Source organism: Ambystoma mexicanum, chromosome 1q, assembly GCF_040938575.1.
Source record: "Ambystoma mexicanum isolate Mex_15411 chromosome 1q, UKY_AmexF1_1, whole genome shotgun sequence".
NCBI classification, from domain to species: domain Eukaryota; kingdom Metazoa; phylum Chordata; class Amphibia; order Caudata; family Ambystomatidae; genus Ambystoma; species Ambystoma mexicanum.
The window spans coordinates 537,969,219-537,991,376 of record NC_090922.1 but is presented as its reverse complement, the minus strand read 5'-3'; the positions used below and the strand labels follow the sequence as shown (position 1 = coordinate 537,991,376).

The 22,158-nt window shown below is 47.8% G+C and overlaps 1 protein-coding gene across 5 annotated transcripts in view; it reads right to left on the bottom strand.

The window, feature by feature from the left end:
- CIC (capicua transcriptional repressor) overlaps positions 1-22,158 on the bottom strand; it is a 2,254,744-nt gene that overhangs the window by 560,759 nt on the left and 1,671,827 nt on the right. For all 5 annotated transcript variants that reach the window (XM_069640957.1, XM_069640955.1, XM_069640959.1 and 2 more), the window contains exon 17: positions 6,085-6,374. In XM_069640957.1, coding sequence (XP_069497058.1) covers positions 6,085-6,374 — 290 coding nt within the window. The remainder of the gene's footprint in view (positions 1-6,084; positions 6,375-22,158) is intronic.

Genomic DNA, 22,158 nt, shown 5'->3' with positions numbered 1-22,158 from the left:
ATATTTTCTGGAGACATCGTGGAGGCACCTATCTCCACCCTGATGTCGATTGGGCAGTTACCTGCACCACCCGCGGGACACAGGTAATCTTCAGAGGCCCCAGGTAAATCTCCCATGGGCGTGTTCCCCTTGGTCCCCTCCCTGGTTCAGGCTCAGAGTCCCTCTGGAACTCTTTAGAGCCTTGTTGTTCTCTATCCATTAGTTGGTCAAGTTGGAGGTCGAGCTGCTCCTTCATTTTGGCCCCTTTTAGGCCCCCCTTTGGGCAAATGTGTGTAATCGGACCTGTACAAATCTTCCTAGTGAAGATATTAGGGCTTGGTAGACAATTAGTAATTGAAGGGTTAATAAATAAGATCAGCTCTCTCACAGCCAACTGATAGCATACGCTATTATTTATCAATTGATCAAGGAAAAAGAGGCTCACCCCAACAGTCTCCCGGTCACACAAGTCAACGAGTGCACTGAACTGCGCCTCTTACAAGCTCTGTGTCTCTGTGACTCCGTGGCTCTGTAGTTCACCGTTCTTCTGTTACTCCAGCTGGTGAAAACGCTCTTCAGTCATCCTCTTTGTGTACAGAGTGTCTAATTAAACGTTCATGAAATGTAAAACGAAGATGTGAAAGGCGAAGTGCAAAGTAAAATGCCTTCCACAGGGGCTGTGAGCCACACTACAGCCGAACACTCGGCCCAACACTCCGTCTACACTCTGCTGTAGGCAGGTGTTTTGTAGTTGCTGGCTCCTCCTCACAGCCGGTTGCAGTATAAACAGACTGCAATTCTCCCCAGCACATTCAAAATCCCAGCAGTAAGAGAAGTCACAATGGCCCAATACTCGGCCCATTTTACAATGAAAAAAGTTCAAATTTATGAAGCAAGAAACACTGTAAATAGTAAAGTGGGAAACAATGTTTTCAAAACCTAAACCATTTAATTATAAAGCCCCTAAAACTTTAGCCGTCCTCTTCTACCAGGTAAGTATGCTTAGTGCCTCAACACAGTCAAAGTTCCAGGCAAGTACCTGAGTAACAAGCAGGACGTCTTGGAAGTTCCCCCCACATACCAGAACAAGCTCTTGCAAAGCCAACAGGGTGGGTATAGGTCCAGAATAAAGCATTTTGGAAGTGTTAAATGTAAGCAAAAAGGTTTTACACTATGGGATACGTGGTGGATGGGAGGGAGGGTGGCCGAGTTCCTTGGCCAGACCTCTAATGATCATGACCAGACAATGGAGATTTAGAGAGTGGAATTTAGATCCATTCAATCCCGATGGTGGGAGGTGTTGTGAGAATAGGTACGCATGCTCACGCTCCAACTACGATTTTCTGACCAGCCATAGCGTACTCAGAATTGCTGGGGCCACTTATCTTAGCAGTTAGCCCAGTTGCAGTGGGTCCAGAAGCTACGGATAATGTGGCTAAAGTCAGCATCATGTTTGGTTTGGCAAGTCAGAGGTTCTGCGATTCAGTTGGACGGTTCGGAAAATATTTTAGCGTGGCTGTCTAGGTACATCAGGACGGCAGCCACGCAGGTCCCACTAAGAGAGGAGACCCCCACGACAAGGGCAGAAGAGAAGTTCACCACAATCAAAGGGCAGCAAGCGATATTTGTGGTGGCGTAGAAGACTCGCTCTAGGAAGGCGCCCATTAGTTCTGGAGAGCATCAATACCAGGAGAGATGGTTTTCAAGTTACAAGTCGTCAATATCTAAAGATCAGAATTCCAGCTAAGGATGGTGACTGATGCAGCAGAGAAGTCTTTGTAAAGGCTGAATGGCTCACAAGGTGGTTCAAAGGCAGGCTTCTTGCGTAGGAGTCCGGACTGGTTGGTTTACTAGTCCAAGGGCTGAAGCACTGACCAGGGACTTCAGGGATGGCAGCAAGAGAGACAGGCCTTCACTGTGACATGGCTTTGGCAATGCTGGTCGTCCCCAGCAGCTGTCTTTCAGGACATCTGCTCAGGCTGCTCTTCCCCAGGGTCTTGGCTACAGTGGTCGATCTGAGAAACAGCTTCTGGACTCCTCTTATCCAAAATATGGCCAGGGGCTTTCCCAGCACAACAAAGGCAAGGATCTGCACCATACAAGCAACTAAGGTCTGTACAATCAGGGACAGTCAAAATACCCACATCTGCCCAGCAACAGACATCCCTTGGCTGGTATATGGAGTCAGACAAGAGGGTCCCAACCGCCATATACAGCCAGGTCTCACACACTCACTTTTCCTGGGATTTCAAGCTGGATCCAGCAAAAGGGCATGCCTTACATCAGAGTTCCCCCAACTTTTTGTAGACAAGGAGCAAAATGTGTTGATCAAATGGAGCGGTGAGCAACAGCTGTAGTTCGATGGACCATATCAGTGTTCTGTTGGTGGATAAACCATTGCAACACAAATGATACTTTAAAGAAACATAATACTACTAAGAGGCTAAGTTAATGTGCAGGAATTAACAGTAATCTAGACCAATTGCAATTCAGGTCCAAGCAATTTACAATAGCCTTTAACTTCATTTGACCCTGAAGTTGGCGTTTACAAGGAATGTTTAGGAAATTAAGTGGCAAGACAGACATTTGTAGAGACTGGAGGCCAGAGCTCTCCCATAAGAAATCTTTAGGGCATTTAGTGGCAAATGTATTTTAGTTAAGCACAACTTGGCCATGAGTTGGAGCATTTAAAAAAGAAATTACGGTGCCATGTGATGTTACCTAATCAAATTTTACTGAATCAACTTTTACAGAAAGAAAAAGAAATACGTTTTTTTGTTATTTACCCCCTCACAACCCACTTTTTCCCTACATTTTTAACCCCACCACGAACCCCCCCCCCAAGCCTTTGAACTCGTTACTCCCACCCCATACCTATTTATTTTTCTGTATGTTTTCAGTAAAATTTGATTCAGTATTTTCTTTTCGGTAATAAAAATGACATGTGGACTGTATGGTTCTTCTCTAAGGAACATTCAGCTCTATTGTGGCAAATGGTGTGCTTATAAACGGCACCACAAAACCAGTAACACTGGTCAAACGTGATGGGATTTAAAGATCCCTTCACTGAGGTTTGAGGGGGTGTTCCCACTATGAATTCCTGTGAAATGTAGTGTCAAGTACTGCTTTTATTAAAGTCCAAATGGCCTGTTACATTGCTCAAAACATGATTAGGAATAAGAGAATATTTTACTGAAGAATGTGAGGGTTCTTCCTTTGAGATATCTTCAGAGTAAATGTAGTGGTAGTGGTGAATTTCTAAGCACATTGGGCCAATGACATTGTTCACAAATTGGAGCATTTGAAAAACACTTTGCAGAAAGGGTTTAGTGTTTTAGTTTGATATTTGGCAGCACTTATCTTTCTGTTCATTCCAATTTATTAACTGCAACTTCGCTGGATTTCAATCAGACGTTCTTCAAATTACTTTATAATGCTGGGTCTTAGACAGGTGCCCCTCCCGGTCTACACAGTCCAGATATTAAGCCGTCTTCTACATACAAGACATGTACCAGGCTTGGAGAGTCTTTAAGTTCACGTAGGACCCCATGCCGATGGGTGCCCTGTAGCCAGGAGCATCCACTGCATATTAACTGACATCGAGGGTGTACTGTGGAGGCTCTGCTTCTTACCGCAAGTCCCTGCCAACTTTGAGCCCCTCACCTCGATGAGATCTTGAAGGCAGACCAGATTAGCCAATCCCTGTAGGCTATGCAAATACTTAAATATGTAGTCATGAGGGTGAGCTAACTGGAAACATCATCGAAGGGAAACCGTCAACACATCACAAAAGAAGCACCGAAAACAACGGAAACCTGATGGGACGAAACAGGGCCATCCAAAGAAATTAAACATTATACTGCAAATCACCACAGAATAAAATTAGCTTGACGGATTAATATAACCTTGCACAAAAGGACTCAGACTCCCCACTAACCTTACTAAAAACTCTATAGTACTTTGCATACTCATCTTCAAACATTGGACAAATCACACAAACCTCCACTTAAAGAGAAAAATAAATACTGCAAACTACAGACACTCCACAACACCCAACAGGAAACTTAAACCAATCACGCACAAATCACCCCATACAGACTCGTGCACCAAATACCACACAGTCTACCAACTAAAAACAAACCAGCACAGTGTTTTTTTTCCCGAACTGAAGCTACCAAAGCACATCTAAGCTCTTTTGCGCTTTTCCCTCAGTCCCACTAACTAAGCCCTCCAAAATCACCCCCTTCCTTTTCAGATCCACCAGAGCGCCTGGAGACCATGTAAATGGCTGCAATACGCAGTATAAGTCACAATAACATAAGATGGGCAAGCATGAGTTTGGCTTATTTGCCCATTAACCACGTGCCAGTATCCGAAAATGTCATTTTTTCAGCCAGCACACTATACGGAGTATGTAACATTTCTGACAATTGCATGTGGCAGCATCAAACAAACTTTACTAGTTCAAAAAAAAAAATAAGAAAATGCAGACATATATGCCACTTATTTTCCCATTATGCACTTACCAGCTAAGCAAAGTTAGAGGAGATGGTAATTTTTACCAGGACACAAACATGAGCATGTGGTTCAGTTTTTTCCCTTTTGTGCATACTTATCAAATTAGCAGAAGATGAGAATGTATTCACAAGGGCAATGCAACGTGCAAAGAACAAACAAATGTGCACACAAATGTTGCATGCACAAAAAAGCCAATTGGAAGTTTTGAATTGTGGAGAATTGAGACTTTGTGTTACTTACTGTACCCTTATGTACTTGCTAAGCTTCTGTCAATAGCCCCATTGCAACCTACTTAAATGGAACATTGGAATGTTTGGTTAATTTCAACAGTTCCTGGCCAGAATTTGTACCTTTTCGAGCCAGCAGCTCACCTCCTAGTGATGTGCAGCTTAGTGGCACAGCGACCGTATTGTGGATCTGGCCCAATACGTATAGATTCATTGTGGGGGATTTGTAATGCTGATTACAGCAGTAGTTTCACGGTCTGCACTGGGATGATCATGCCTTCCTATTGCCTGGTCTCATGTATGCGCTCAATGACTGCTTTGCTAGGTAAGACTATTTACATTGCATGCCCACATCCCTCGCACTCATCCCAACTTTGCTCCTCCCTAGAACTACTGCATGTTGTATCATACTCATACTTTGACTCTGACAGGCAAAGCACTTCAACACCATAACCTATGTAAGGAGGTACTATACAAATGCAAGATAGCAGAACACTGTCCAACCAGTGTCGGGGCAACAATAGACAGTTACTTCTGCTTTCAACTGCCCTAGCGCGGTCGCATGGGGCTCATTTCTTTTTGCGCCTTAAGAATTTCCATCCATGCCTTGTTGTAAAAGAGTTGTTCCCCACTCTTTACATATGAGATAAGTAGAGGTACGTTTTAGCAATAGGATGCATCTAAAACTATTTTCTAAGAACCCAGCAGCAGATATAATAATATGGGGGTCAACAGTTTGCCGGTATCCCGCCGGTAATTCTGGCGCGATACCAGGAAACAAACCGTTACCGGCGCCTGATATCCCGGCATTTCCAAGATATTACATGTACTGGCGACGGCGTCCATTCCCCAATCCATGTAGCATGGGTTTCTATGTGATTATCTCGAAAATTAAAGGCCGCAGGTCTTTCCAAATGGGTCTTTTTCATTTTCGCAAAAATGAAAAAGACCTTTTCACTTAATACCCTCCATGGAGGGGATTGCCGGTATTTCCTGCACCAGTAATACTGGCTGTTTTTCATACAGTGGGGGCCTGATTTACCTCCAGCTCTTGGCTGGAGGTAAAGTGACCCGACTGGCAAACTTGTAGTTTGGTGGTCCAGAAAAGTGCTGGTATACGGAAATACTGGTACTTTTTTCCAGACCACCAAACTTATAATGACCCCCTATGCCTCTGTGTAAACATATTTTCATCTCAGCTAATTTAGTGTGATCCCTTCCATCACCAGTAGGTTTGCATACTGTCAGTAAAGGGTTAGCCTACCATTCATAAACCTAAAAAGGAGTGAAACGTGCCATGCATTTACAATAACATGATGTTCTGAACTTATTAGATACAAATGCACTACCCTTTGCTCACCTGTCAACCATCTCAAAGGGTTTCTTTAGTGGAGGAGGGCGTAGCTTCACCTTCTTGGAGGCTCCATCTTTTCTCTCGGCAGAATCGGATAGCGCTCCTGTTGTTTTGCTGCCTTCAGTGGATGTGGAAGTGCTGCAGCTGGATGTTGCTGGGGTAGAGGAAGTGGCAGAGAAGGTAGACGTTGGAGAGTTGGACATGGCAGATGACGGTGGAGCGGAAGTTCCCCCTCCATCGGATCTACTATCAGAAGGTGTGGTCCTCCACTCTGAGGCAGCAGTAAACTTCACAGCCTGAAACAACAGGAGTGAAAAGAAAATGAGGTTGAAATTCTACATGCAGGTATAATATGTTTGTGCTGCACATTATGAATGTGATGAAGTACCCGTACTGTATGTTATAAGGATACTGCAAGTCACGCGAGATCACATGGAGGAACAAGGCTGAAAGTAGAGTTTATTTATAAAGAAACAGAATTCAAGGTATCGCATAGTTTCAGAACTCATTTAATGCAAGACGCTTGCTCCCTCTGATGTGAGATATTTTCTGTTATTGACAGGTGGATGACCACAATGCCCTTCTCTTTATTCTTCCTGTCAATCTCTGTGTTTGAACTCTTTCCAAAAAACGTTCTGTCTCCCTCCCTCCCCACCTTCTCGCTACTTGCCCACTCCGCTGGAATGCTCAACCCTGGCTATAAAAGTCTGCCTGTCAGTGGATTTGTGCACATCCGGACTCTAGCACCACATACTAGCAATACATCCTACTTCCTCAATATGATCTCAAACTTGCAGATAGCTTACCTCTAGTTAAAATGCAACAAAGTGATATTGTAGATGTAAATAAATATATATATATATATATATATATATATATATATATATATATATATATGTATATATATATATAGACAAAAAACGTTAAAAAGGGACGTTATGGTTAAGTTGCACTACTAAAAAAAACATGAAATTCAATGGTAAAACGTTGCTACAGGGACGTTACGGTTACAGGTAAAACCTACAAACCCCAGAAATTCACAAGTTATGGTAAAGTACACAATCATAACTCCCGCTACTACTATGCACTGCAAGGACTAACACCCATGACATCAAAGATGACATCACAAATGTCATTGATGACATCACTGATGACATCACATGTGCATTTACTTGTCATGAAAAGCCTCCAGAAGGGATTGCCATTGTAATGTTGGCAGAAAACTATCAGAGATCAGGGGGAGAAGAATAAGTTGCTCTCTTACCTGGTAACGTTCTTTCGATGGGATGGTCCGACAACGTATTCCATATCTATGACAGGTAATCAGCACAGCTGTGCTACTTCGGAAAATTTTCAGAGTCTGCGTCCTGCGTCGATGACGTCAATACGCTGTCCTCCAGGGGCTCCGTCGAGCCGACGTCACCGGATGTTGTAAGTAGGACGCGCGATGCCCGTAGCCTCAGTTGTAGTTTGTTTTCTCAGAACGTGTGGCACCAATCGTCTGCCAGTGTGACCACAGAAAGCCTTGCGGAAACGTAAGCTGCAATCGCATAAGAAATTCTGTAGCGGGGCAGTTAGGGAGGGAGTGATATGGATACGTCGTCGGACCATCCCCTCAAAAGAACGTTACCAGGTAAGAGAGTAACTTGCTCTTCGAGGGGATTGGGTCCTTCGACGTATTCCATATCTATGACGGACTCCCAAAGCAGTACCAACGTATGGAGGAGGGAAAGGAATTTAGAAATTTAGAATGGCCAATTAAATTGCAGAGTAAAGGACCGCTTTGCCAAAGGCCAGATCCTGCCCATGGATAGAATCTAGGGAGTAGTGTCTTACAAAGGTATGGACCGAAGCCCATGTGGCTGCTTCACAGATGTTACTAATAGGAACACCGCTCTGCAGGGCAGTAGAGGCAGCCATACCCCTACAGGGGTCTGCAACCTTTGGCTCCCAGATGTGTTTGGACTACCATTCCCATCCGGCCTGTACAGCATAGTCAATGTCAGGAGATCATGGGAGTTGTAGTCCGAAACATCTGGAGAGCCACAGGTTGCAGACCCCTGCGTAGAATGGGCCCGTAAGCCTACCAGAGGGTCCTTACCCGCCAAGCGGTAACATTCAGAAATTGCCAAGATAATCCATCTAGACAAAGTCTGCTTAGTAACAGCTTGTCCCAACCGCCTTCCAGTGTAACCTATAAAGAGCTGATCAACCACTCTGACCCGGGACATGCGTGAAATGTAGAAACTTAAAGCTCTCCTAGGATCCAACCTATGGAGCCTCTCCTCTTCCTTACCAGGATGCGGAGGAGGATAAAATGCTGGAAGAATGACCTTCTGGCTTAAATGAAATTCCGACACCACTTTTGGAAGAAAGGAAGGACGAACCCTAAGGACAACCCTGTCCTTATGAAACACCGTGAAGGGTGGCTTAACAGAAAGTGCCTGCAACTCACTCACTCTGAGAGCGGAAGTAACCGCAACTAAAAATACAGTTTTAAGTGTTAACAGTCTCAAAGGACAAGAATGTAAAGGCTCAAATGGGGCACCCATTAGGAATTTTATAACAAGGTTCAAATCCCAACCGGGCACCTGGAAAGGTGACGGTGGAACCACATTAGTGAGCACTTTCAGAAACTGAGAAATTAAAGGAATTCTGAAATAAGAACACTCCTCAGCCGAGCGCTTAAATATGGACAGCGCCGCCAGGTAACCTTTAACGGTACCCACTTGCAGGCCCTTGTGGGCTAACGAAAGCAAAAAGGACAGAACCAAAGAAGGTCACATGAAAAAGGATCCACATTCTTAACCCTGCACCAGTCGCAGAACTTTCTCCAACGGCAACAGTACAGCGACTTTGTTGCAGCCCGTCTGGCCGAAAGCAACACCTCCATCACGTCTTCAGGGAGGTCCCAATCCTTATACCTCAACCTTTCAGAAGCCAAGCATGAAGGTTAAGGGATCTGACCTCTGGATGGAGAACCTGACCCCCTCCCGTGAGAGCAGATTGCCTCGGTAGGGAAGATGGCGCGGAGGGCAGATGGACAAGTTGAGAAGGTCCGGGTACCAAGCTCTCTGGGCCCATGCCGGAGCAATGAGGATCATCGAGGAACCGAACCTCCTTAACCTCTGCAGCACTTGCGGGATAATGGGGACTGGAGGAAATGCGTACAGCAGTGGGAAGGACCACTCCACCACGAACACGTCCCCTAAGGCTCCTCTTGGAGGAAATTCCTGCGAGCAGAACCTTTCGCATTACCGGTTGACAATGGAGGCGAAGAGATCCACTTGTGGGGTCCTCCAAAGGGTGAAGATCTCCAGGAGAATCTCCTGAGCCAGCTCCCGCTCGTGAGAGATCGCGCTCTGCCTGCTCAGAGCATCCGCCATCTCGTTTTCGTCTCCGGCCAGATGATGTAGAGATCGAAATTTCCTGCTGGATGGCCCAGAACCAGAACTGCATCGCCTCCCTGCACAGAGGAAGTGACCCTGCCCACCTGCCCCCCTTTTTGTTGAGGTAGTGCATGGCCACTGTGTTGTCCATCAGAATCAGGACATTCTTTCCTCGCGCAGTTGGCAGAAAAGCCTTCAGGGCAAGCCTGACGGCCCTCAGCTCCAACAGATTGATATGGAGTCTGGACTCCGACGTAGACCAACGACCTCTGTCAACTTGTTGGCATGAGCTCCCCATCCCGTGAGGGGTGCGTCCATCACGATCGTCACCTCCGGCCAGGGCAGCCAAAATGGAGGCACCCTCATCAGATTGCCTTCAACAGCCCACCGCAGAAGATCCTGGGTGACCAAGGGTGGCACCTGAACGGGGTCCGACATCCTGCCGGAGGACTGTGACTGTAAAGACTGGTAGGGGGTGTCTGTACTTCCGCTCTCTATATGGTAGAGGAGAGGCACAGCGGACCCCAGCCAAGATTCTCTATAAGGTAGCAATGGACGAGCAATCAAGGCCTAGCTTCTCAGGAGGTGATGCGGGCGGGTTCTGAAGTACAGTTTCGTCCCCGAACCACCACAAAGGAATGTCCACACACTGTATTACTGAAAACAGTCTTTATATAATTAATATTCAAAGGTATGTACACAATCACAATAACGCACTTTGTACTCGGAAGTCAATAATGATAAATATCTACAATTCTAAAGTGGTACCACTAAGGTTATCAAATCTCGTTAAAGTGCATCAACTGTACGGTTAAAATGTCACACAGATTAATAACGAGGAAACCAGCAATAGAGATAGGCAGGAACGTAAGATGGTTTTAACAATAGGCAGAACACTGACCCATACCGCTAGGCGCAGTTCTGAGTGGAGATCCACCCCACCTGGGCAACCTGTAAATAAAGATGTATCGCACAAGCCCAGTCCATATGTTCAATAGTCTCACTTCTTCCTGTTAAGGTTTTACCCCCCCAATGTACCTGGTGGAGTAGAGTTCTCCGACAATGCGTCGACCGATCCTTCTTGAGTGCCTCCCTTTCAGGTGGGAGCCACGGATCGTCGAGAGGTGTCGGGGAACGTCGCGTTCGGTGTCAGGGAATCGACGGCCCTTCTTGAGTGCCCTCCCTTTAAGGCGGGAGTCACGGGTCGTTGAACGTCCGACGGTGAACAGGGTGAACTATGGCAGGGAAGTGACAGCTTCGCTCCTAGCGGTGCTCATCGACGACAGAGCGCTGGAGTCCTGCAAGGAGGAGGCGTGCGGGGCACCTCGGTGACGATAGTTCTGGACAGCAAAGAGATGAACTGTGGCCCAGCAAGGGCGTTGAGTCGTCGGCCTCTCGATGGTCTTTAGGCATAGCTCCCAACTCACACGCTTTTGGCGGGTGTCACCCGCCTTGTAAACAGCTGACTCACCCGCCAAGCCACCTGCACGCCCATTCATTTCAATGGGCCTCTCACCCGCCAAAAGTAAAATCGGGTGCTTTCACCCGCCTTTGCGACACAAATGGTTGAGAGCTATGTCTTTAGGTGGCGGGAAACCCACCGGTGGATGCTCCTCGGCGCGTCAACGGTCGGGCCTTCTCCAGCGGGAGACAAGCAGATGACGATGCAGACGAGAGCGTCCGATGATCAATGGAAGTTCTTGGGCAAACGGGAGCACGGCGGCTCCGGTCGGCGACGGCGGTCGTCGACAGTCGCGGACAACAGTCCGAGTGCTTCTCCTTGGAGTTCCGCAGCAGTCCCCGTATCGGGTCGGCAGCCTGTCGAAGGTCTGTCTACCAGGGAGCGTTGGCAAAGATTAGCTGTGCACGATGGTCCCTCATAGCTCGGAAAGAGGGCGCCTTACCAGGTCCTCTCTGGGTCAGTCCTTGGAGGCACAGCAGCTTTCAGATTGTGAAGGAGAGCAACAGCAATTCTTCTCGTCCAGCAGGGCTTCAAGGTCAAGCGTCAGTTAATCCAGTTACTCGTCGTAGTGGACTTCAGCTTCTGAACACGATTCCTAGCAGTGAGAGGTCCCCAGATATACTGTTGATCTCCCATTCATTCCGCTGGGTCACACTCAAGCATCCAATCACAACTACGGGCATTCATGCAGGCATGCAGCCAATCAGGCACACAAGGTATTCAGGCCATTCACTTCTCTCCAGACACTCACAACAAGTTATGTGTATTGGGACAAGTACCGAGCCATTCAACACTCCAAGCTGCATTCATACCGGTTTCGGGCAGGGTTGTCTCAATCATTGTGTCAATCACCAGATACTAGACACCCACAACACAGAATGCATATTCGTCACACACTCTATTCACCCAGGTCCCACCCACAGGAGGTACTCACAACATACATCACCGGGAAGGCTCCAGCTAGTCTGGCTGGGCCTTCACAACAACACCATATATGGCATTTCCACCCAACAGCCAGTCAGGGGGAAGAGACAGAGTCAGGGCTCCCCAGGACTTTGGGAAAACAAGGTAATGGGTAATAGAAAGCAAGAGGCCACCAGGGCCATCTTGTTTTCCATCAGGAATCTACTGATCCCAATGGCAGGGCCGGGGTATCCCAAAATGGAGGAAACTTCCTGCACCTGTCAACTTCAGCATGGAGCTGCCACCAGTCCATACCCTGCTCTGCGGGCCACCCACAGGTGCCCAAAAACATACACTAGGGGCACAGGGTTGTACCCCCCCCCATGGGTGCCATAAGGGTATCCCACGGGTCCGTTCACCAAACCAAAAGAAAGAGCTGCACCGCCAGGAGTCCCACATGAACTCCTGTGCGGAAAACACGACAGAACACACGATAAAAAGCAGTAAAGGACAAGGATACGGAGGCCCTGTCCCTCTGATGCATTTCCAGCATAACAGTGACCACTGCATCTTGAGAGCCCATTGCAGAGATCTCATCCGCAATCTGGCCTCTGGCACCAGAAGAATGCTGGATGCCATAAGGCCAAGCAACCTCAAGAACTCGAACGCGGGAGACTCTGGGCATGTCGAAACTTGTGCACCTTCTGCTGAATGTGAAGAGCCCTCACCTGGGGAGGAAAACACTGCCCCAGGGACGTGTCGAGCACTGCTCCGATGTACTGGAGGCGCTGAGTTGGCGTCAAGTGGGACTTCTTTAAGTTGAGGGAGAAGCCCAGCTTGTGAAGGGAGTGGCAGGTGACTGATAGATGATAAAGGACTTGCTCGGGAGAGCGTGCCCTGATCAACCAATCGTCCAGGTAGAGGTAGATGTGAATCCACCCTTTCCTGATATACGCTGCCACCACCACCATGAGCTTGGTGAAAACCCTTGAGGTGGAGGTCAATCCGAACGGCAGGACCCGAAAGTGAAAGTGCGAGTCGCCAACCGCGAACCTCAGGTACTTCTTGTGCTTGGGATGGATCGGCACATGAAAGTAAGCGTCCTTGAGGTCGAGCGACACCAGCCAGTCCTGAAGTTGAAGGGCCTGGAGGACTTGAGAGAGAGTAACCATCTTGAACTTGTCCTTCCTGAGGAGCTTGTTCAAACCACGCAAGTCCATGATGGGTCTCAATCCTCCGTCTTTCTTCGAAATCAAAAAATAAGCGGAATACCATTCCTTGTTCCTCTCTGCTGCAGGCAACAGGTCTATGGCACCTTCCTCCAGCAGGGATTTTATTTCCTGCGCAAGGACTGGATCCGGACTCCTCAAAGAGAGATTCCCTGGTGGATTGTCGTGAGGCCTCTGCCGGAAAGGGAGACAGTAGCCGTGGGCTATGATCTCCAGAACCCACACATCTGAAGTAATGGCACGCCATTCTACAAGATGCTGCGCCAGCCTTCCCCCAACCGGCGAACCATGGGACATGGCCTCATGACTGAGCTGAAGCGGCTGCGGCATTGCCTGAGGGTAAAGAGACAACTGCCCGAGCGGCCTTGGCACCTCGAGTACCTTGTTTTCCACCTCTGGTACTCCTACGGTGGCCCCTTTGACTTGCAGTTCCGCTCGATCTACCAAAGGATAAGTAATATCGAAAGGAACCTCCCCTCCATTGCTGTTCCCTAGGACGAAAAGGCAGAGGTTGGCGAACTGCAGCGCTCAATAACTTTGCTGCAGCTTTGGAAGTCTGCAACCTCTCAAGGCTCTCGTCAGCCTTGCTGCCAAAAAGATTTTCACCATCAAAGGGCATGTTGAGAAGCCGGGCTTGTACATCAGGAGCAAACCCCGACTTCCGCAACCACGCAAATCTGCGCATTACGGTGCTCGCCGCCATGGACCAGCTGACGCAATCTGCCATGTCCAGACCCGAATGAACGGATTCACACATGGCAACCTTGCCATCCTGAACGAGGGCAAGAAAGCCATCCCGTTCCTCCCCTTCGGGAATGTATTCAGACGCCAAACAAAAGTACAATTCCACAGAGTATGAGTGAAATGTGCTAAGGCACACACGGAGTTGGCTGCCTGTAAAGCCATACCCCCCTGAAGAAACTACTTTTTTCGCCCAGCCATCAAAATGTTTGTCGTCCCTATCAGGAGGGATGGTAGGGTACGATGCCTGTTTCGCTGTGGCCGTAGCCGCCTGCACCACCAAACTCTCCGGAGTGGGGTGCATAGTCAAGTAGCGGGGGTCGCTACTAGCTGGACAGTATTTTTACGGCAAAGACTTGCTCACTGCCGGGAGACTCTCTGGAGCAGTCCAAGCCGCTGCCACCCTTCTTTGAAAGGCCATATGGAATGGCAGTACCGGGTCAGTTGGAGGACCTTGGTCAAGGATATCCGTCGGGACATACTGCAGAAAATCCACAGGTGGTGCAGACCACCCCAAGTATTCCGTCACCCTCGACATAAGGTGCCGGTAAGAGGACTCGGCGTGCTTGCCAGGCTCAGGCCTACCGAACTCAACCTCCGGAGAGGTGTCCAGACCACTGCCGTCATGCAAGGACTGACGCAGGTCTTCTAGCTGGCTATGACCTGACATAAGTTCGTCAGGAACCTCTTCAGGAACCATACCTTCATCAGACCCTTCATCCACCTCAGAGAAGTAATCCAGAGGATGGAATAAATCCCTGGATGAGGGCACAGAAAAAGGCTTGAATACAGGCCTTACTCACTTCTGCAGGGCCATTCTCGGAGTTTCCACCTGTCTCCGGGGCACCTCCGATAAAGCCTCCTCGAAAGGCGTCGATGGAATCGGCAAAGCCTCAAGATAGTCCATCGACGGTGTCGGCGCCAAAGGCGTCGACGTCTTCTTCGAAGACCTCACAGGCTCCGACGGTCTCGAGGGCGCCGAGGACTGGGACCTGGAATGGGCATGGCTAGAGCAATCCACCTTTTCCGACCGGGACCTCGAAGGTTGCCGGTGATCGCGACAACCGCTCGAGCCCGAAGGCGTGCAAACAATGTCTCTAGCACGTTCCCTGCTGGCGTTTTTCATCGGCGTGGACGGATCGGAGCCCTGCGACTGAAAAATCGCCATCATCTCCTTACGAAATTAATCCCATTCCGCACGAGTGGAATACCTGTTGGGACAAGCAACCCGTTGACAGGCGACCAGTGACAGCGCTTCCGGGAGTGCCTCAAAGAGGCAGAGGAACCGAGACCCCCTGGACTTAAACCGACGATGCAGAGAGTCACCCCTCGAATCGTCAGAAGAAAGCTCAGTGGATTTTGACTTCCGGGGCTTGGCCACCTTACCGACAAAGCTTCTTCTTATGCTCCCGCAAGGCCTTTAATGTTAACGACTGGCACTCGTTACAATCGTCCATGGCGTGGTCCTCACTGAGGCACCAGAGGCCGGCATCGTGCGCGTCCATCAGCGACATCTTGGAAACGCAGTCCCGACACTTCTTGAAACCCGGTCGCGGGCTATAAGAAGACGAAGACATCATGGAAATCTTCACAAACTAACAGGTTCGAAGAACCAAAAGACTAGAACTCAGAAGAATCGAGGCGCGCCGAGATCTCCGAAGCGAACACGTTCGTGGAAAAAACGGAACTGAGGCTATGGGCGTCGTGCGTCCTACTTATAACATCCGGTGACGCCGGCTCGACGGAGGCCCTCGAGGACAACGTATCGACGCAGAACGCCGAAAATGTTCCGAAGCGGGCACAGCTGTGGTGATTACCTGTCATAGATATGGAATACGTGGGAGGACCCAATCCCCTCGAACTATCATTACATAAGTAATTCATTAGACAAGGCATTGCTATAAACAGTATTGCATTACACATTTCTTTCCATTACATGAACAAACTCATGCACAAACGTAAGCAGTGGGTGCAGCATGAATCATACAGGTGCAATATCCAAATTCTTCCCATGTTGCATAGTGAAATGATGCATGTTTTCCTTCTAGACTTTTGTGGATTGTTGCTACGAATCCCTCACTTACTACATAAATGTACTAAATGTACTACTTGCACACGAACCATAAAGAGACCATAACGCACACAAATATGTTTATATACCGGGAAAGAAAAGTAAGCAAAGAAGCAGCAGTATTACCAGAAAGTCTTAATGACCTAATTGATTATCTTAATGCACAGAAATGATTGCTGTATTTCAGGCTTCCTTCTTCTTGTATGTATATGTACCATATGATGTGACTGAACCCTAAGGAAAGCAGTGCAAGAACATATGAGAAGGGTAAGGTGTACAAATATAGTACCTTTTCACTTTGTAGTTCCTCACTGTTAATGAAGAAAAGCACCTAGTGTAGATCTGTCACTACACAAAAAAGAGGGAGCCAGACCTGTGATGTCATCAGTGATGTCATCAATGACATTTGGGATGTCATCTTTGATGTCATGGGTGTTAGTCCTTGCAGTGCACAGTGGTAGTGCGAGTTATGGTTGCGTACCTTACCATAACTTGCAAATTTCTGGGGTTTTTAGATTTTACCTGTAACCATTACGTCCCTGTAGCAACCTTTTTCCATTTAATTTCATAGGTTTTTTAGTAGTGAAACTTAACCATAACGTCCCTTTAAAAACGTTTTTTGTTAGTGAATTTCATAGATTTTTATTAGGGCACTATAAACATAACGTTGCTTTAGCATAGTGTGTTTAACAATGATTCTATGCTTGTAGTAGCACACCTTCACCATAACGTCCCTGTAGCAATATATTTTGTCGCTGATTATGATATAAAGCTCCTTTCAGAGTGTCACAATGTAAGTGCCAATGAAGGGAGGGGCAGTGAGACGTGCATTGTATACCCATCACATAATTGTATGGTAAATGGAAGGAACCATGGTGCTTTGGAAAACACTGCAGTGGAAACAGGTAGAAATGTGTGGCTGTTCAAACACATGGTTCTGCGTGTTGCAGTGCGTTTTGAAGAGCGCAAGTGCGCAACAGCAACCGCAAACATTATTCCTATACTTCTAAAAAGGGCAGCAGGGCAATGTGTGTAGAGCATGCAGAATTCGGAAATGCAGTAATATCAACAGGAACGCTATTTGTGAGGAAAACTGTTTGTGCTGTGAAACGATAGATTCCCATTTGTACAGTACCACAATGGCACAAAGTTGTAAAAAGACACAAATACACCTCTTCACAATGTATCACGCTTTCTCCATTTCCAGACCAAATAAAAAATAACACGCCTACATGGGTGTCTGCAGAATGGGATACACAATTATGCAGGAGATCGGAAACAGACGCATTACCTGGCCTACTGCCTCCCTCAGCAGAAACGGCACAGAAGAACAAGTTACTTACCAACTGGTAACATTCTTTCGATTGGATGTTCCCCCAACGTATTCCTCATCTTAGATGTATTCCATCCAGCTTTGCTGCTCTTCGGAAATTTTTTCGGCAGAGGGCGCTGTAACGTCGATGTCGTCGAGCCGATGGTCCCTCGAAGACCTCCGTCGAGGGTGACGTCATCAGGTATACAAGTAGCACGCGCGGCACCCGTTGGCCTCAGTTCTGTTTCTCCCTTTTTCCCTTTGATTTGGTACTGTGTAGATTGTGCCAGCAGACAGGTATCAGCCTTGCGAGAGTTGAGACGGCAATAACCCAGAAAAATCTACAGAGGGGTAGGCTGGGAGGGCGATGAGGAATGCGTTGGAGGAACATCCAATCGAATGAACATTACCAGTTGGTAAGTAACTTGTTCTTCGAGTGGATTGTGTCCTCCAACGTATTCCTCATCTTAGATAGACTCCCAAAGCAGTATGGACAATTTCTTTGGAAGAGGGGTTAGATTTTTCAATACCCTTAGATGGCTGAATATAGTACTGCTTTACCAAAATTCAGCTTCTTAGACTGGGAAACATCCAGACTATAGAATTTTGAAAAGGTGTGCAGTGAAGACCAAGTTGCTGCTTCACAAATGGACCTTATTGGAACACCTCTTTGAAGGGCTGTCGAAGAGGCGATGCCCTTAACCCTTCTGGTGGGTCTTTTTGTGCTAATCTGTAACATTCTGAAATGCAAAGCACAAGCTAGCGTGATATTGTCTGTTTTGTCACCGATTGACCCAGTTTCCTTCCGGTGTAACCGATAAACAGTTGGTTGTCCACTCTTAGCTTGGAAAGCCTAGAGATGTAAAACCTTAAAGCTCTTCTTGGATCCAACCTGTGTAATCTTTCCTCCTCCTCAGTAGGATGAGGTGGAGGATAGAATGCGGGTAAAACTATTTTCTGACTTAAATGAAAATCAGATACTACTTTAGGTAAAAATTAGGGTTTAACCCTCAATGGAACACAGTATAGGGTGGCCCAGAAGACAGTGCATGCAATTAGCTAACTCTTCTTGCAGATGTGAAAGCAACTAGGAAAGCAGTTTTCCATGTCAGTAATCTTAATGGACAAGTTTTCAAAGGCTCAAAAGGAGCACACATTAAGAATTTTAGAACCAGATTGAGATCCCAAATTGGCACTTGGAATGGGTAAGGAGGAAACATATTAGTGAGTCCCTTTAAGAATTGCACTACCAAAGGAATTTTGAAATAGGAGCATTCTTCCGACGAGCGATTGACGATGGAAAAGGGCTGCAAGATAACCTTTAATGGTATCAACATTTAGACCTCTATGCGCTAGGGACAAGAGGAAGGACAGTACTTCCGTAATAGAACTTAGAAAAGGATTGACATTCTTTTCTCTGCACCAGTTGCAAAACTTCCTCCAACACCAACGGTATAGAGATTTTTTGCTGGCCTTCTTGCCGAAAGCAACACCTCCATGACGTCATCTGGAAGGTCCCAATCCTTGTATCTCAGCCTTTCAGATACCAAGCATGAAGGTTGAGAGTTTTGACCTCTGGATGGAGAACCTGACCCTCCATTTGTGAGAGAAGGTCCTCTCTCTGAGGAAGACGTACTGGGGGACAGATGGACATGTCTAGAAGGTCCGAGTACCACATTCTCCTGGCCCAATACGGGGCAATTAGGATCATGCGATGCCCAAACCGTCTCAGTCTCCTGATGTCCTGCGGAATGATGGGAATCAGGGGGGGGGGGAGGGGAGGGAACGCGTACAATAGTGGGAAATTCCACTCCACCACGAACGCGTCTCCCAGGGCTCCTCTCGGGGGAAATTCCCTTGAGCAATACCTTTCGCACTTCCGGTTGATTTCGGTCGCAAATAGGTCTACTTGAGGGGTTCCCCTAAGGGCGAAGATCTCTTGAATGACTTCCTGAGCCAGTTCCCATTCATGGGACACCGTGCTCTGCCTGCTCAGAGCATCTGCCGTCATATTCTCCTCCACGGCTAGATGAACTGCCGTTAAAGAGAGTCCCTCCTGAATTGCCCAATACCAGAGCTGCATTGCCTCTCTGCACAGAGCTAGTGATCCTACACCTCCTCCTTTGTTTAGATAATGCATGGCCACTGTGTTGTCTGTCATTATCAGGAAATATTTTCCCCTGACAGATGGCAGAAAAGCTTTCAGCGCTAGTCTGATTGCTCTCAGCTCTAAAAGGTTGATGTGTAGTTTGGACTCCGATGAAGACCAACGACCGCTGATTGTCAGATCGTTGGCATGAGCTCCCCACCCCATGAGTGAGGCGTCTGTCACTACTGTGATCTCCGGCCATGGTTGCCAAAAAAGTTCTCCTTTTAGGATGTTCTCTGTACAAGTCCACCATAGAAGATCTTGCCGAACCTTGTTCGGAATCTGGAGAAGATCTGTCATTTGACCTGAGAACTAGAGCCCATTGAAGGGATCTCATCCTCAAACGTGCCTCTGGCACCAGTAAGATGCAGGATGCCATGAGGCCGAGCAACCTTAAGAAGTCGTAAGCCTGGAGATTTTGGGCATTTTGGAATTTGGAAACCATCTGAAGAATGTCTTGAGCCCTCGACTTGGGAGGCGAGCTCTTTCCCAAAAATGTGTCTAATACAGCTCTTATGTACTGGAGCTGTTGGGAAGGTGTCATTTGCGACTTCTTCAAATTTAGGGAGAAGCCCAGTCTGTGGAGGAAGTGGCAGGTGACTTTCAGATGATCCAGTGCTTGTTCGGCAGAACGTGCCCTGATCAACCAATCGTCCAGGTAGGGGTAGACGTGAATTCCCCCCTCTCCTGAGGTGCGCTGCCACTACTACCATTAACTTGGTGAAGACACTCGGGGCGGAGGTCAATCCGAATGGCAGGACTCGAAACTGATAGTGTGAGTCGCCAACTACGAACCTCAGGTATTTTCTGTGCTTGAGATGAATCGGCACATGAAAATAAGCATCCTGGAGGTCCAATGACAGCAACCAGTCCTGAAGTTGAAGGGCCTGAAGGATCTGAGAAAGGGTAGCCATCTTGAACTTGTCCTTCCTGAGGAACTTGTTCATGTTTCTTAAGTCCAAGATGGGTCTCAGTCCTCGTCCTTTTTGGGGATCAAAAAATACAGGGAGTACCATCCCTTGTTCTTCTCCGCTGCAGGTACTGGTTCTATAGCACCTTTCTCCAGCAGGGTTAGAACTTCCTGCTGTAGAAGCGGGTCTGAAAACTTCAAAGGGTGTCTCCCTGGTGGATTGCTTTGAGGTTGCGTTAGAAAAGGAAGGCAGTAACCTTGGGCTATTATTTCTAGAGCCCAAACATCTGAAGTAATGGCTCGCCATTCTTGCAGATGCTGTGACAGCCTGCCTCCTACAGGTGTTTTGTGATGCAAGTCCTCAAAGGGGTTTTTGTGGCGGTTGTTGCAGTCGGTGATGGCAAAGAGGCTGCAGCTGGGGCTGGCTTTGCACGTTTTGCTCGTCCACCGCGAGTGGCCTTTCTCTGGCTCCTTTGACTGGCCATTCCTCTCGCCTTTCTATATGAGGAGTAGTAACGATAGGATCGTCCCCTCCACGATTGTCCTGGCGCACGAAAAGGATGAAGGTTGCCTAATAGCAGCCCCTAAAGATTTGGCAGCTGCTTTTGAGGTCTGCAACCTCTCAAGGCTCTCGCCAGCCTTGCTGCCAAAAAGGTGAGACCCGTCAAAGGGCATATTCAGAAGGCGGTTCTGTATGTCCGGTGCGAAACCCGACTTGCGTAACCACGCAAATCTGAGCATTACCGTGCTAGTGCCCATGGACCTGCTTACACTATCCGCAGTGCCCAATCCAGATTGAAGGGATTCCTGCATGCCTTCCTTTCCATCTCCAACGATGGCTAGGAACCCTTCCCTTTCGTCCCCTTCTGGTATGTGCTCCACCGCCATTGCGATGCACTCCCACAGAGTGTACGAAAACTTTGCCAAGGCACATGTGGAGTTGGCAGATTTTAAAGCCATACTCCCAGCTGAAAATACCTTCCGTGCCCAGCCATCCACAAGCTTATCGTCCCTGTCTGAGGGATAGAAGGGTACGCAAGTTTGTTAGAAGCTGTGGCTGCCTGTATGACCAGACTTTCATGAGTGGGATGTTTGGACAGATAGCCGGGGTCGCTACTGGCGGGGCAGTATTTTGAAGTGAGAGATTTATTTACCGGAGGAATAGAATCCCGAGTTTCCCAATTCTTGGCCACCCTATTTTGCAGGGCTACATGAAAGGGTAGTACTGGGTCTTCGGTGGGACCATGGTCCAATATATCTGTCAAATCATCCTGGATGAATTGGGCTGATGGTCTAGCCCATCCTAAGTAATCTACTACCTTCATCATTAACTGACGGTATGATGGACTGGCATGCTCTCCTGGTTCTGGTCTGCCAAAGTCATTTTCAGGAGATGTGTCAATGCCACTTGCATTGTGTAATGATTCCACCAAGTCCCTCATTCTGCTTTCTTCTGAAATCAGGTATTCTGGGACATTTGGGGTGCCATATTCTAGCCCAAAAGGTACATTCTCATCAGATCTTTCCTGTTCCTCAAAAATTGAGGTCAGGGACTTGAAAAACTCCTTCCTAGGGAGAGGCTTGAAAACCTTCTCTGGGAGAGGAGGAGGAAAAGTTGTATTACAGGGCTATGAGGGTATTACAGGTCTTGTAACCTTATCTTTCCCTTTTTCTGGCTGGCCTGGCTTGGCTGGAGCCTTTTGCGCCGAGGGCTTCGGGGTCGATGTCGATAAGGGCGTCAATGGCGTCGGCGAAATAGTGGTTGTCGACGGAGCCTGCTTCGAGGGCCTCGAAGCGCTCTTCGAAGATTTGCCCTTCGAGGTGCGTTGGGTCTCGGACAGCGTCAGTGATCTCGGTCGGTCAACTCAACTCGAGCAGTCCTTTTCGCTCGGCGTCCTGGAAGGTTCTCTATCC